The following is a 16,719-nucleotide window of genomic DNA, read 5'->3' on the forward strand; positions in this document are numbered from 1 at the left end:
TCCATACGTATTTTCCCTGCACATCTGAGAAACCTTTGGAAATAAAAGAGCTGAATGGAGGTGGTAGCTGGATATTTAATCTACACACTCAAATACAAGAGAGAGGAAGGCTCTGGGGTCTTCAGGATCATCTCCATCGCTGCTCAGTTGGGGGACCCTGAACCTCAGCACTTTCCATTGCTTCATTTCACCCATCTCTAAAACTCAGGCTTTGATCTCTTGGGTAGAAACACTTGGATGAAAAGGTTTAGGTGGGAGAAAATTATTTTCAGTAGTTTGATCCCCAGGTTTGGCTGTTTCAGCTTTCCACGATACCTAATGTTGCAGCAAATCTAACCTCTGATTTTGGTCTCTTCTTTTTCACCCCTTAGGTTTTTAACAATCATTATTTACAAGTGACCATTGATGACTTGAGACCTGAATCCAGCAAAATCTCAATGCTTTGCCATGCAGATTCCCTGGGGATCTTGCCAATACAGTGGTGCCTTAAAAACGGAGTCAATCTCACACCTCCCAAGGGTTTGTATTCTTTCTCAGTGATTTTTGTGTTTACTCTGAAGTGCACTTGCTTGTTATTATTGCCTTTCAGATTGTGGTGGTGGTTGCTGCAGAGCATCAGCTGAAGTGTCTCAAGCCAGAGTAGTTTTGTGGAGTGATTGAGGCTGTTCTGGCTCCTGCTAGCCCATGAACATCTCAACAAATGTTTCTTGCTGGTGGATTGATGTCCCTGTGCTTTGAAGTCTGATTAAGGCTTGTGAAATCCTCGTGAATTCCTGTGGGATGAATCCTTGCAGTTCTTTGTGAGTGTAGAGAGCAAAAGAGCATTAAAAGTCCAATCACTGCAGAGGCAAACCCTGTTTCATCCGTGTCAGTACAACACTGAGGCCAGGCAAAGCTCCTGAATCTGAGTGTCTGAGCTGAAAACAGCTGCCTGCCCAGGAGTGTGGAGGGATTTCCTTGGCTGTCTCAACAAATCCCAGGGCACACTGCAAGCAGTGTTCAGGTCAGAGACAGGAGAAACAGCCTCCAGCCCTGCTGTTCCTCAACTTTGTAGCAGTGCAGTTAATTACTCCCAACTTCAGACAACCACCTGTGGTGCCCTTGCAATATTTCTTCACTTTCAGAATGTGTTGGTTCCCTGGAATTTCAGGTTTTTGAAGCTGGCTGGGTTGTTGGTCTGTTTGCCAAAAATCAGTGTTGCTTGGGAGTAAGAAATGCCTCCAAAAAAAAAAAAAAAAAAAAAAAGCTAAGTTTTGTGTGTGAACTTTTGCCTTCATTTTGGAAAAAGCATGATGCTGCCAAACCCAGGGAAGGGAAGGGTTGTTCCCTACCAGATTTAGAATCCTCTTATGTATATCCAGACTGCTTCTTCAGCACATGTAATTTGAAATTCCCACCAAAGTCCTGAAGCCCTGTGCCTGCAGCTGCATACAGTGCATCCATGACTGCTCTGCTGCTTCTGCTGAAATAAATCTGCTGTCTGGGGCTTTAGCTCTTTCCTGCTGAAACCCAGGTGCAATGATAATGCCTGTATAAGCACTCACTGATACTGGCCAGAAGAGTTGCTAGAAATCAAAGTAAATGGAATATTTTTGGCTTTTTCCACCCAAATTCACTTGCAGCTTGCCCAGGCAGGATAATTAACTGAAAGAGACCATAGGCTTAAAAATTACCATTCCATGCTGACACAAAGCCCATCTGAGATGGTGGTTTTTGGGTCAGGTGTGTGTGAACTCTCTTTTAGATGCCAACATTTGAAGACATATCTGAAGCGTCTGTCATGTGAATATTTTTCAACTTGGCCAGGTCTAATGAGAGGTGTCCCTGCCCATGGCAGAGGGGTGGAACTGGGTCACCTTCCAGGCCCCTTACACCCCAAACCATTCTGTGGTTCTATGATCTTGTGTGGTGCGTGGTTATTGGGATCCACCTGGGCACCTGAGAAAGTGCAGAAAGTCTCTCCTCATCCCCCTGGTGAAAACCAATTTGGCTTTCCGCTGTGAGATCAGAAATCCTGGAGGAAAGCTATTAAAAAGGCATAAATCCAGTGGCAGATAGATGCATTCTATGTGTTACTTTTTTTTTAATATACTGTGTATAAGGGCTGCATGTACAAACTGAATTTTAGCACCTTAAAACCTTTTCTATGGGCAGACAGATTCTTTGAGTAACTAAAATGTAATCAGATATTAGAATGAGTTATTTGAAAATAAACACAAACTAAACACAACAAAAACCCAAAAACACCAAAAAAGAAAGCAGATGGAAAGTGAAAAACATCCAAACCCCTGATTAATTTAGGCTTGACAAGGAGGTTTTCTGATCTCAAAATCAACTGATTTTTTTTTGGTCAGAACAGTATGCCAGGTTGGGATATTGGAGTTTGGAGTCCTTTATTTGTCTGATAGCCATTCTCTTTCCTTTTTGCTTATCAAGGCTTTATGGAAGACAAACAAAGAGTAAATGGGTCATGAACAGGAGGTGCAAATATTTGCCACTTGAAATAGAGAGCAGTATTTTCCTGTACAGTGCCAAAAATGAATACCCATTAACTGCTGCTGTATAAACATTGTACAAGCTCTGTTTATATTTATTAGAGCAGGATTTATAGACCACTTCCCTTTAGAGTAACAATCATTGTTTTATGAGCTATTATTAAGTGGGGGAAAAACCATTTTGATACTGCTCGTAGTTGTAAAGCTTACTAAGGAAAAGCCACTTCCAAAAATCTCCAGTACGTTTGTATTGTGATATTTGCTTTGAATTAGCTTCTAATGCTGGGCTCTTCCATGGCCAGAGCTGAGATGGCAAACATGGTGAAGGTGTTGCATGTTTGAGGAGCAGCAGCTGAGTTGTACAAACACAGCTCTCAGTGCTGTCCCTTGGGCTGAGCCTTCCAGGATGGCAGGGTGTGAGTGCTGGGTGCTGATGGAGGCACTGGCCACCTGGTACCTCCCTGTGTGCTGATGGAGGCAGCTGAGAGCAGGATCACAGAATCAGGGAGTCAGTGGGGTTGGAAAAGACCTCCAGGCAAGCTGGGTCGTTGAGTCCAACCTTTGATCACCACCTTTGTCACCCAGACCACAGCATTGAGTGTCCAGTTGTTTCTTCACCATTTCCAGGGATGGGCACTCCACCCCTTCCCTGGGCAGCCCATTCCAATGCCTGACTGTGGCATTCACATTCTCTGGAAAAATCCCTTCGCCCAGGATTTTTCTCCTGGAAAGCTGAGAGGCCTCAGAGAAAAGGAAAACTGTTTTTATCTCATTTCCTTCTCCTGTGTTGTGCTCATATGGAATGTGTTTGGAGATTGTTTACCCAAAGGTGATTGCCTGATTGGATTCTGGTATGCATTGTTTTGACTCTTAGGCCAATTAGTGCCAAGCTGTGCCGGGACTCTGGAGAGAGTCACAAGTTTTCATTATTATCTTTTAGCATTGAGTAAGTATTTTTTCTGTATTCTTTAGTATAGTTTAGTGTAGTATTCTTTAATATAATACAGTATGGTAAAGTAATAAATTATCCTTCTGAGAACATGGAGTCATATGCATCATTCCTGCCTTCATCAGGGGGTGTCTTGCAAATACAATACTTGGCAACCCTTTCAGTGAAGAAATTCTTCCTAATATCCACCCTGACCCTTCCCTAGTGCCCCTTAGTGCCATTCCTTCTCCTCCTGTCCCTGTTTCCTGGGGCACAGCCCTACCCCTGGCTGTCCCCTCCTGTCAGGGAGCTGTGCAGAGCCACAAATTCCCCCCTCAGCCTCCTTTTCTCCAGGCTGAGCCCCTTTCCCAGCTCCAGGGACTCTGAGCCTCCTTTTCTCCAGGCTCAGCCCCTTTCCCAGCTCCTCTGAGCCTCCTTTTCTCCAGGCTCAGCCCCTTTCCCAGCTCCAGGGACTCTGAGCCTCCTTTTCTCCAGGCTCAGCCCCTTTCCCAGCTCCAGGGACTCTCCTGGGACTCCAGACCCTTCCCAGCTCCATTCCCTGGACAGCTCCAGCCCCTCCTGGGCTCTGTGGCCATGAAGGCCCAGAACCGGCCTCAGCCCTCAAGGTGCAGCCTCGCTGTGAAAAGGCCACAAACAAGGCAGGGCTCATGTGGAGTCAGTTCCGGGGTGTTCCCCTCTTGGAATCCTCCTTGTGCTGCTGCAGTGAGTTATTTTTACCTCCCCACTGCCCTCCTGGGTTCCGTTCCTGCTGGAGCCTGATGGGAAAGGGCTTCCAGTGGTTCCAGTGGTGCAGGGCTGGGCAGGGCAGTTGTGTGGTGACAGCACAGTCAGGTTTTTGTACCTCACTCAAACACCTCTAATGGACCTTTTCCATCCACTCTGACATGATCTGTGTAGCTTAAAATCGAGATGCAAAACCCGGGTGTGAGGGGTTTAAATTTGAGATAAAAAAAGAGATGAAATGTGAAGAAAATACTGTTGTGGAAATTGTTAAAAAACAGTTTAAAAAACCACAGTTAAACAGTTAAAAACAGTGCAAGGATATTTTCTGAATGAAAAATGGCATTCTTTATAAGTAACTGCCCTTTTTTTCCTTCCCTGTGCATGTTTAGTTTTTTTAATTATTAGGCACTTTAATGCCCCACAGAGACAGGCATCGTAGCTCAAGGCTTTATCTCAGTAATTTGTTTGTCATGAATGCAATTACTAGGACTAAAAATCATCTTATCTGAGATACTTGGATCTTGGCAGGATGCTTGTCACGTTGTTTTCAAAAATTTTACCTCCTTTTTTTGGGATCTGGCAAACTGATAGGGGATTACACTCAATATTCCAGTCCTTGCCTATAAAAAAAGTCACCATTTTCATTGTCATAAGTGATTCATTCACATTTGATCTTGAGTGTCCCTTTTTGACTATCAATGCAAAAGGCATTTAGGGATGTTCTGTGAAATGAGGCCAGGCTGAGATTTGAAAGGAGATTGAGTGGAGAATTTGGCCTTTGGGTGACTCCTGAAACTTTCCAGTAAGAGTAGTTCTGCAGTAATGTCATTAGAGTATCCACAGGCCCCTGGACAGGATTAGCACTCACTGGTTTCAAGCACTGCAAAAATAGAGATTTAAGAGGCAGGCAAAAAAACCCAAAAACAACCCAAAAGCAAATGAAAAAAACCCCAGACATTTCTGTTCCAAGAATTTATTGCCTAAATTGCCAAGAATAGTGAATGAGAAGAGGTCGGATTTGTCTTTCTGTGATGGGACTCCTTGAGAGATGCTCATATAAAGGAATCCCTTTATTTTACCTCGAAGCAGAGGCTGAAGGGATGATCTGCTTGCTGGGAGATCTGCATTCATTTTCCTGCTCTGCTCCAGATTTCTGTAACATTTTTACTGTGATGGGATTCAGGTCACACACCCTGAGCTGCTGGGGAGCCAGTCAGGAAGGGTATATGAATGAGGAGAGGGGAATTTATCTCCTGCTTTGAAAGGGAGGATGGATTGGCTTCTGATTGTGCTGATCCCCTCCCTGTCCATTCCTGAGGGTGCAGCAAATAACCCATGTCCAGCTCCGTAACCTTGTCCACCTTTTAGACAGCTAAAAGTTGTCACTGTTATATTTTCTGGAAAAATCCCCTTGCCCAGGATTTCTCTCCTGGGAAGCTGAGAAGCCACAGAGAAAAAGGAAAACAATATTATCTCATTTGTTTCTCCTGTGCTTTGCTGCTTTGGAATGTGGTTTGGAGATTGTTTACCTACAGGTGATTGCTTCATTGGTTTCATGTGAATTGTTTTTACTTATTGGCCAATCACAGCCAAGTTGGGTTGAGGCTCTGGAAAACGTCACAAGTTTTCATTGGTGTCTTTCTAGCTTTCTGTCTGTATCCTTTCTGTATTCTTTAATATAATATATATCAAAAAACAATAAATTAGCCTTCTAAGAACATGGAGTCAGATTCTCATTCCCTCCCAACATCAGGGAACCCAGCAAATAAAAGACTAAAAGCAGGAGAAGGAAGTCCATAACTAGCCCCATGTGGAAATCTGGGACAGTGGCACTTGTCATTAGTTATGGGTTTGTTAAAAGTTGGGAGATGCTCACAGAAAAGGGAAAATAGGGGAAATAATTATGCCTTACCACTTTTTAGAGGAGACTTGGCAGTTACATGCAGGAGGTGTGTGACCAGGGGCCCTGTTGGCACTGCAGGGGTCACTGGCGCAGGATGAGATGCTGAAGCACAGATGTTCATCTGCTGGGGGCCCATTTTGTCCTCTGTCTGTGGTATGGAGTGGTGGCTGATGGTTGTTTTTGTTTTGTCGTCCTGCAGGTTACTCTGGCCAAGACTTTGACTGGGCAGACTACCAGAAGCAGTGTGGAGCTGAGGCAGCACCTCACCTGTGCTTTAGAAATGTAAGTTCTTCCTTTTGCTCCTGTCCAGCCATGTGAAACAAAACAGCTTGGACAGAAAAGGTGCTGCAAGGCTTTGAGGGGTTCCTCCCAAAGCACCATGAGGATGCCTTAGGAAGGAAACTGGGGAGTGCTCCAGGTCTCCATCCCTAAAACAGAAAAAACTTATTTTATTCTTGTCTTTATCTGTAGTTATCCTGCTCTTCTTCCCCTCTCTGGTTTTGTACAGCACTAAAAGGATCTCAACTGGTTATTGCTATTAAGTCAAGTGCTACTAAAAATAATTCAGATAAAGAAGTTGCATAGTATCATTTGCCCCTTTTTACATTTTAGGTGTTTTGTCTGTATCCCAGGGATACAAAGAAACCACACCACATGCATTAAAATGCTAAATGTTGAAAATGTATGAGAGGGTGATTAACCCTCATGAATGCACTGGTCCTTGGGACAGTTCATGTCCTTCCTTGATGCTGCAACAGTGATGTGAGAGTGATGGATGCCATTAAGATTCTCAGCTTTTGAAATAATCTTTTGCAGGCTGTTTTATGGCAATGACAATCCTGTGTGGCTTGATCTGACAGGTATTCATTGCTAGGGGGGAGGCAGATGTAGCCTTCTGCCTTTTCCAGCAACCTGGTCCTTCCCTTCGTGTGCCCATCAGCTGATGGAGGTTGAGATCCCATCAATGACTGAAAATACTCCTGGTAGTGGTACATAAGTGTTAGTGGTGCACTTAAAATGAACACAGAAAGCTTTGCAAAATAAAGTGGTGTGGTGAATGCTGGACAGACAAGTTTCTGTAGGAATTGTACAGCATTTCACTGGGCTCAGAAGTCCCAGGACTGAGGGATGTGGTATTTATGGAAAGTAGAATGGAGACAGACACCAGCTGTGGTTTTCCATGGCCTTCCTCATCTCTGGTGGCCTAGGGACAGCCTGGCTTGGAAGCTTTGATGGTGAATTAGCGATTTTTTTTATTGATGAACTCACAGGAACTGTACCATGAACAGAGTCTGATTTTGGAGTCAAACCAGAGTAAGGATTTCTTTGCCTCATAGAGTCCCTCTTCCTGAAGGGACTTAAAGCAAAGATTTCCAGCAGTCCTGAGGGAAGCTGTGTCACACCAATACAGTGGGGCTATTTTGACGTTTCTCTTCTGCAAGCATCCCCACCTTTTCTTTATATCTCTTTTCATTTTGCCAAGTAGTGGATATCTTCTCTCAGCAGTGGCAGCCTTGAGAAAAGTCTCTGCATAATATCCTCTAAGATTAAGTCAGGTCTGGGCATTTTTTGGTCTTTTTTTTTTTTTAAGGAAACATTCACCAGATGAGCATGTGTCTCTTATTCTTCCACTCAATAACACAATTCTTTTCAGAGGGAACTGCTCTGTTGTCACTTGTGCAGCCTCCTGGCTGGCTGGTCCCCTTGATTTGTGGCTGTGAGGGGCTCTTTGGTGGAAGCTTTTTTTGCATCTCCCACCTCGTGCAGCCAGACGTGGTGCTGGCAGTGGAGGTGCCATAGCTGTTTCCCCAGGAGGGATTTTTAACAAGGAGAGGCAGTTATGGAATGGATTGACGTGCCCAAATGCTTAGTAAAATAAACTCCACCTAACTGTTTTGCCATTGATTTTGTATAAATGAGCCTCCAGCACTGAACTGCAATGAAAGGAGCCGGGGTGATGATAAATGGCATTTCCTTGTTAGGCAACATAAAAGACATTTAAACAAACTCAGCCTGCATTCCTGCAGCCTTGGCCATTAGCAGCTTTTGCAGGGTGAAGCTGATCTGTGTGCTGAGCAAGGCTTGAGGCAGTCTAAGGTGTGTTTGAGAGTAGCAGCATGTTCTTGGATAGAAAAGAGACCAAAGCCATGAGTTTTTAGTCTCTCGGAGAGCTCTCAATGGTTGTTCCAAGTGAAGTGCCCTTGGTCCTTGGTGTAGTACCAATAGGAGGAGGATTGAATTTGAGCCTGGCTTCCAGTTTCTCACATAGGATGAGAGTGTGGTGTCATTTTGAGTCAGTGGCAGTTATTACCCATCCCAATTATTGTTAGCAAAAAATCTCATTTCAGAGAGGGAACCCTTTCTATGCTACTGTGTGCAGAGACATGCAGAGCAGGTGGAACAGAGCAGAGGGAAATCCAAGGAGAGGAAGGCCTGGTATGGACACAGGTATTGCATTAGTGTGTTTTCAGGGAGAGTGGTGGGAAGGGACTGAGAATAAGTGACAGGGGGGGACATTGCAAGGAACAGTGGCAATAAACACGACTGGATACAGCTACACTCCAGCCTATGTATCTGAAAGCCTTGTTCATTGAGCTTAAAATAGACTCACAGGATGGTTTGGGTTGGAAGGGTCATTAAAGATTGTCTAGTTCCAGTCCTCCCGTCCCATGGACACTGCTGCCACCCACTAGATTGGGTTGCTCAGAGATCCATCCATGAAAACTTCATGAAGAAAGTCATACTTCAAAAGGTTATTCAGATATCTTCAGCTTCAGTCAGCTTGACTGAATGCATGAAGAGGTTTCTCTGGTCTCAGGCAAGATGGTTTTTTGCTTTATAAGGTTTGTCCTAGCAAGGTGAGAGATGCTTAAACACAGGAGTTCTGGGAATCTTCTGGATAGTATCACATTAATAGAAAATGCATCATTGGCAAACATTCAAACATCCTTGGAGCTGATGTGGAGCAGCAACCTCTTCCCAGTCCCCTAGGAGTCAGGGATAGGAGTAGAACATGACATGCATTTCATAATTAATTTTTCATACGGGTGTTAGTGCAAACCTGCTCCTGCATGGGCTCCTCTCTCCAGGATCACAGCCTCCTCTGGGAATCCATCTCCTGTGACAGGGATCCTCCAGGGGCAGCAGGGGCAACAGACCCCCATGTTCTGCAGGGGCACAGCTGTCTCACCCTGGGCTGCACCAGCACAGCTCTGATTTGACTCTGGATGCCTTTGCATTTTTCAGGGTATCCTTCCCTTACAGCAGAAAGCAAACCATGCTAACTTTATGCTTCCTAGCAGACAGTCTGGTTGAAGTTGTGCAGTGCTGCAGTGCCATGTTTCAGCATTGTCTCCTGCCTCTTTCAGACATCCTTCAGCCGTGGCTTCACCAAGAACATGAAGCTGGAGGCAGTGAACCCCAGGAACCCTGCAGAGATTTGTGTGGCTTCCATCACCTCGGTGAAAGGACGGTTGATGTGGCTGCACCTGGAAGGTACATGCTCTAAAGGCTGCCTGTGTTTGTCTGCTTCACTCTCTCACTCACTCACTCACTCACTTACTCACTCAATTTTGTCCTTTATCCTCTGCACAAAATTTCTCTCTTCAACTTTTCAATTTTATGCACCTTGACCACTTGTGTGCCATGAGGAATTACATTTACCTGCTCTTTCTCTGGGGGAGCTGCAAGTTCCCCCACCTCTCCATCCACGTGGTCTTTATCAACATGATAACGACCTCCTCCCTGCCATCATCATACACCTTTATCTTAGGAACAGAAGTTTGCCTCACTTGTGCAGCTGAGACTTCTACAGCAGTTCCCAACCTGACAGTTTGTACAGGAGGAGAGGTCTCTAATGAAAGCCCTTAAAGTTGGTAAAAATGTTGCCAGGTAACTCAAAGTATTATAGTTCTCCCGAGTGTTTGCTTTTGGTAGAGCTGTGTGCAGTGGCAGGTTTTGTTTTTTAACTCTAAGATGATTGTTTGCCTTCTAGCTCAAGGTAGCAAAAGCTCATCTAGAGTCTGGTCCAGACACAGGGTAAATATTTTGTTTTAATTGCTGGAATCAACATTTGTTTGAAATTTCATTCTCACTAAGGCTGTTGTTGGATTTACACCCATCTGATCAGGGAATTTGACCCATTTTGGCAACTTATTTTCTTAAATGACCAGATGCTTTCACTTGTGTATGCCGAAGATGTGGATAGATGCAGGAAGAGGGCAACACACTCCCATCTTGCTTCCTTCCCTTATCTCTTTCTTCCTGCCGTTTACTCTATTAATTTCTTAAAGGATGTTTTTTTACAGCTTACCATAAAAAAACCCTGTGTGCATCTACTTTCTTTTGAGTTCTGATATATAAATGCTTTAAGATTGGTTTATATCTCAATACCAGGAATTGAATGATCTGTCGTAAACAGAAAAGATGCAAAAGACTGCAGAAAACAGAAAGAAATCTTTGCTGCTCTAGGAATACATCACTACAGTATGCACAGTGTTATACAAAAAGCAGGCATTAAAAAAAAACAACACAGCCAAAAATTCCCTGCTTGCAGAGTTGTAAAATAAATGTGGCTTGAAATGTGGCATGGGTTTTTTTGACTCCATTAATATAGTGTTGCTTCTAACTGATTATTTATATTCTGGAAGCAGCAAACCTCCCCAGCATCCATGGGAGCCCCTCACTGAAGACCTCAGGTCCCACCATTTATCTCAGGCACCTCTGCAGCTTTCACTGTTGCCCTCCCAGTTCGACAGCCCAGGCTGCAGCCATAAACCAGGAACACAGGAGTTAAGCAGGTTGAGTTAGACATGAGGGAACATGGTGTGATAAATCACACTTTGTACAGTAGCAAAACCCTAAACTGGAAGGTGAGCGTTTAATGAGCAGCAGTGCGGTTCCCCCGTGGTGGAGGAGAAGCTCAGGACTGATGGGATGCTCTGGGCTCTCTGCTACTTTATTACTCATCATCTGCATTGTTAATTTTTACTGGTTCATTTTAGATTTTAGGGCTTGAAGCTTTCTGGTGTGAATTTATACAAGTAATAATGCACGCTCCCTGCACAGCCCAGGAATTTGAGGAAAACCCTTTAGTTAATCACTTCTCCAGGGAGGTTTCCTGTAATTTCCCCTTTCACAGTTTTCTAGAGTTGCTGCTCTGTTCTACCCATCCTGTAAAATTCATGGTAGACATTTTCCTCACTCTGTTTCTAGTCTTGTTTTCCCTTTAACCTCCCAATTCCCTTGGACATTTCTTGCTCTGAGAAGAGAGTGGCATAAAACCCAACAGATGAAACTAATGAGTCTCAAAAAAGCTGTTTTCCACTCCTGTGAGTGAGGCTAGAGGAAGCAGTAAGATGTTGGAAGTGGAAAGCAGGGTTATCAATTGCCAGAGGGCAGAAGCAGTGCCAGGGAGGACAGAGTAGCTGTGAATATGTCTTTGCTGCTTTTTTGCTGGTCAGGGTGGCTGCAGCTGTAAACTTCAGAAGCAGAATGTTTGTAGAACCATTTTGGTTGGAAAAGACCCTTCATGTCTCGTTTATTGTTGCTTGTAAGCAGGAAAGTACATTTCATCTGGTTACTTTATAATAATTTTGAACTGTAGAATAATTAAGATTGGAAAGGACCTCTAAAATAGAGTCTGATTTGTCAGAATAACACCATTACAGTAATGAAGTAATGGGTTTTCCCAGATCTGGTGACATTTCAGTGGGATCTCTGTTGATTTCTTACTTTGTTTAGGGCTTGATCCTTGGCTTGCTCACTGTGTGCATGTCTTGCCACTGACTCACTGTTGTCACATGGGCTCCTTGCCTGGATTTGTGGTGTCAGATGAAAATGGAGTTCCCCACTGTAGCTTTCATCAGGTTCAAACTGAGCAGTGACCACGTAGTAGTATCTTGTGGGAGGGAAATGGTTTTTCAGGGAATTTCAGCTACTGCTGAAATCTTGTATTCAGCAAGTTGTGTCCTTGCCCTATACCTTCATCCCATTCTCTTCCCCATATTCTAGTATGTATTTTAAATGGACAGTGCCTGAACACGATGCAGGGTTCAGAGAAACAACATGAGGACATCCATGGATCTACACAGATGTCATGATTCCATTTTTTTCATTGTTTCCTCCAGCAGTGTGATCACCAGCACCTATTTCCCTGCTTCCTTTGAGGAGGAGGCTTTTTCATGCAGCCACACACTCTCAGAGCAGCAGGTTTGTTACTGATCCAAATGCTGCACCTCAGCCTCAGTGCTGTTCCCATCGCAAAGTTCAATTACTGTTTCAATTACACCACAGGGCCTTGATGAACACACATTAGTGGGAAGCTCCCTGTAGTCATCTGGCTGTGCACAGTCAAACACTTGCTGCCTTTAGCAGGAGAAAAAGATGTTTTAACAGATGCCAAGGGAAGGGTGATGCAGAGGAAGCTGCTGATCCTTTGGTCCCTTTTATTAGGAGATCACCCCATGCTGGTGCTGGAGCTGTTTGTCCTGGGGTGGAATTGGCAGAGGGAGGAGGTGAAGTTGCTGGCCCAGCTGTACCAGCAACTTGAACTTGAATTGGAGTAGCTAAGTGGTGCCTTGACTCAGGACACAAGAGTTGTTTTTGAAAGAACTGAAAGCCAGCAGGAATATCTTCATTAGTTTTTGAGTGGAAATCAGGTAAATTAGGGAAAAAAAGTGGGATAAAGTTCCTCCATTTCCTCCACTGAAGGGGTGATAAAGCATTGGAACAGGTTTCCCAGGGTAGTGGTGGAATAACTGTCTTTGGAAGTGTTCAGAGGTTATGCAGATGTGGTGCTGAGTGACATGGGTTAGTGGTGGGCCTGGCAGTGATGGTTAATGGTTGGGTTTGATATCTTGGAGGTCTTTTCCAGCCTAAATACTTCTTTGGTTCTGTGAGTGGGACCCAATCAATGAAGACAGGAGGTTGTCTTCTAAAGGAGGTGTAATAACCAAATTGGAAGATAATTGCTTTAACTAGTGACTTAAGGTGAAGTTTTGGAGTCAGCATGGTGCCAGAGACCTTGGTGCATGTGTCCCACTTGGGATTTTCATACTGCTTCTCTCCTGCTGGGTGATCAGTTCTTGTTTCATGTGAGGTACCCTAGAAGAATTTGTGGCACTTCTGGACAGAAGACTGGCCACCTCTCACCCTTAAAAAATGGGACTCAAGGGCAGAGCTGCACAAAAAAGCTTCAGGGAAGCACTGGGACAATAAATGTCCCAGTAATAATAAAAGCTCTCTCCCACATTAGCTACCAGCCTGGGAAAGCCTGGATACACTCTCCTACCATTAAGAGCAAGCATTCGACAGGTCCTTCTGACTCAGTTATGCAACTTCACAAAATATCCAGGGGTCAGCCAGGCTGTCTTGTTGAGGGAAGTTATGTATGTTCAACCTCCCTGGCTCTTGGCTGCTTCACTGCACACCCTCTGAGTGCTCTTAATGGGGTTTACCTCTGAACCACATTGCACTGTAAATGCAGCAGCCCCATCCTTGCTGTCTGTGCAAACCTGAAGGTTAAATGCTGCCTGATTTTGGTGCAGGGAAGCAGATTTATCTTTACACGTTCCATCATTCACTTTCCCAGGCTTGTGATAGATGCTTGGATGGCTCTGAGCTTGGTGTTCCCATGCCTAAATCCCGTTATAAATTTGTGTTTGTAGGTTCACAGATGCCCTCTCCAGAGTACATTGTTGATGTGGAGTCTATGGACATTTTCCCTGTTGGCTGGTGTGAAGCAAATGCTTATAACCTCACCCCACCACACAAAGCTGTTTGTAAGTACATGGAGACCTCAGCAGTGCAGATGATGTCAGGGATTTTTCCTAAGGTCTATAATCCCATGTTTGACACTATCAACCTATCCAGCAGACCAATAAGTAGGCTGGAAGTATACTGCAATAAATTGTAATAAATCTAATTAGTGACCAGACTGGAATGATGCAGTTTGTATTTTCCTCTGTGATCAGCCCCTCCAAAAATGGGTTTGTCTGTGCTGGGGAAGGCTATTCCAAGGGTTGGGATTGCAGAGGGGCTTGTGGGTTTGCAGAGGGGTTGTTGGTCAGTGGGGTTGTCAGAGGGAAACCAGGTTTTGTTGTGCTGAGCCAGATTCACTCAGGCAGCTGAGTGGATTGGGGACAAAGACCTCAAATTGAAAAAAAAAAAAACCAACAAAAACCCTAAAATGTCAGGTGGAATGGACATTGAGAGGCCATCCAGGTGCCCCTTTCCAAAACATCTGCTCCATCTAAATGGAGAAATAATTGCTGCCATTCTGTGACGGAATTTCTGCCCTTTCCCAGGATATCTGTCCCTTATTTCACTGCCCTTGCCAGCTCAGAGATTTTCCTAGTGTTCAGTTTAAGTCCCCCCACAACACAATTAAGCCCATTAAGTGTTTTGTCCTGCCTCCAGTGCATATTAAGACAAATTTCTTTCTATTTACATTTGAAGGCAGTTCACAAGAACTCAGTGGCTTGGTGTTGTTCTCCTGTTCCAATATATCCAGTCTCAAGCCACCAGGTGAAAAATTGGCCTCATTGTTTATATTAATTAACATCCGAAAGGCAAATTTTAAAATGTAACATCCCTTTCGAAGAGTTAAATATGCTTAAGTTAAAAATCAGGCAGCCAGAGCCTAATTTAGGAGAATACTGCTATGGCAACATTATGCAGCCTTATCACAAGTTATTGCTGGGGATAAATTATGCTGGAGGTAATCATGCTTGTAAAATATAATCTTATCCATATGTGTTTCTGTATGGAAAAATATTTGTGTTTTTATTTTAATTTTTTTTCTTTTATGCTGATCCCATAAAACACAATATTAGCATTCCAGAGGAAAGATTAAATGTATTATTACATCCTTAAAGTAGGTTTTAATGATGTAGTGACTTACTTAAAAAAATACCAAGAAAAGATGGTGATAGTAATTAAGTACCATTTCATTGTGTTCAAAGTCGTTTTATAGTCAGTGCATTTACACAAATTTTTATGCATTCTGGGTGTACTTAACAGGACAGAAGGGTACAAAACAATTTTTTTTCTTTCTTGCTTCATTTTTGCAGTACGAAGGAAGAGGAGAATTGCAGTTGTGCAACCAGAAAAACAGTAAGTTGTTTTGGTTTTTTTTGTTATTTAAGGTGGTGTTTTCACAGGAATGCATCAGGTCTTCCAGGGGGGATAATACACAGCAGCTGTGTGGCTTGGTAACTACTGCTCAGATACTGCAGCACAGCCAGCAAGAGGATTCTTTTAAGCCTGAAATATTTGTTAGCATATTAGAAAGTCTCTGTAACAGCAATTTTTTGCTGGCTGGGGCTCTACAGCCCCTGTCTGATGGCCAGCAAGGGATACTTAGGGAAGATGGACATATACCAGGAGGGCATTTCCCTGTCTAGCTCTTGCAGTTTTAAGAAACTTGAATTTAAGGGGTTCAAGGGAGGATATTTGAAGCCGGGGGGGTCTAAAGCTGATACATCAGAGTATATTTTTATAGAAGGGGTGAATCTGGCTCCTTCATCTTCAATACCCTGGTCTGTGATCAGCCATATGGAAGTGGAATTGTGTTGGATTTGCCTCTGTTCCTCATCCCAGGCTGTTGCTGGTGCAGCTTCTGGTCCAGCCTGGGGACTAGTTCTGGCCCTTTGTCCTGTCTGATGCTGTTAAATACACCAAATACTGTATTAAATACACCCAATTTCTCTTTTAACAGGTTACCATCCACAGTGCCTGTTGAGAAAATACCTCATGACCTCTGCCCGGTTCCTCAGCTAGACACAACAGGTAAAGATCCTTGTTTCAAAGACCCATGTCCTTTATGGAATGGGAGGACCCCAAAAAGGCAGTGAGTTCTCATAGGAGTGGGGAGATGGAAGCCACATCCTCAGGGGGTGTAAGGTGGAGTGAACCCACCTGATGCACAGCAGGTGAGGGTCTGGTTCTCCATGTGTCTTGCTGGGGCTATCAGAGTTCCCCTGGAGCTTGCCCATTTCAGAAGATGATATTAAGACAAGGCTAATGAATCTCTCTGGTGGAGATGGGTGCAGGTTGTTAATTGACACCGATGTAACTGGGTACAGCAGGACCTGATGGGTTCCCTGGGTTATGTCAGGACATAAGCAGAGGTACCCTCTATCCCAGGGTAGAATTCTGTGCCTCCTTTATGCTCCTCCCCTTCCTCCCACATCTAGGAGGAAGAAATGTGGAAAATAGAAAAATAGAAACTTCCACAGGCACAGGAGAGTTTAATTTTCAGCCTTGGAAGAAGCTTGAATTGATGTAAAAATAAAGTACACAGACATTAAACAGAAAATTCATAAACTTATGTTTCTAAAGTTGTAAGTAAGAATATACCTTAAGTGAGAAACTGTATTGATAAGACAGTGAAGTGTTTAAAATGTAAGGGTGTAATTGTATAGAATAAGCTAAGAGTTTAGAAGTTATAATAAATGCATATGTGTGTACATGTGATAGCAACCCATTAGATGATAGTATGCACATTACAGTAGAAGTTAGTAAAGGTGATAAGTTAGAAAAACAAACTTTGTGGCAACTATCCATTAGATTAGAAAGTTATGTATTATCTTGTAACTCTCTTAAATCTCACAGCCTCTAAGACTAATGTTCATTTAAACAATAATGTT

General features: G+C 43.7%; 1 protein-coding gene across 1 annotated transcript in view; it reads left to right on the top strand.

Annotated features, from left to right (window-relative positions):
• The window catches only part of SFMBT2 (Scm like with four mbt domains 2), an 89,758-nt gene that overhangs the window by 54,212 nt on the left and 18,827 nt on the right, over positions 1–16,719 (top strand). The window contains exons 8-13 of the mRNA XM_041413410.1: positions 372–519; positions 6,270–6,352; positions 9,439–9,565; positions 13,738–13,851; positions 15,142–15,184; positions 15,789–15,859. Coding sequence (XP_041269344.1) covers positions 372–519; positions 6,270–6,352; positions 9,439–9,565; positions 13,738–13,851; positions 15,142–15,184; positions 15,789–15,859 — 586 coding nt within the window. The remainder of the gene's footprint in view (positions 1–371; positions 520–6,269; positions 6,353–9,438; positions 9,566–13,737; positions 13,852–15,141; positions 15,185–15,788; positions 15,860–16,719) is intronic.

This window comes from Onychostruthus taczanowskii, unplaced genomic scaffold (assembly GCF_017590055.1).
Source record: "Onychostruthus taczanowskii isolate IOZ18803 unplaced genomic scaffold, ASM1759005v1 scaffold41, whole genome shotgun sequence".
NCBI classification, from domain to species: Eukaryota; Metazoa; Chordata; class Aves; order Passeriformes; family Passeridae; genus Onychostruthus; species Onychostruthus taczanowskii.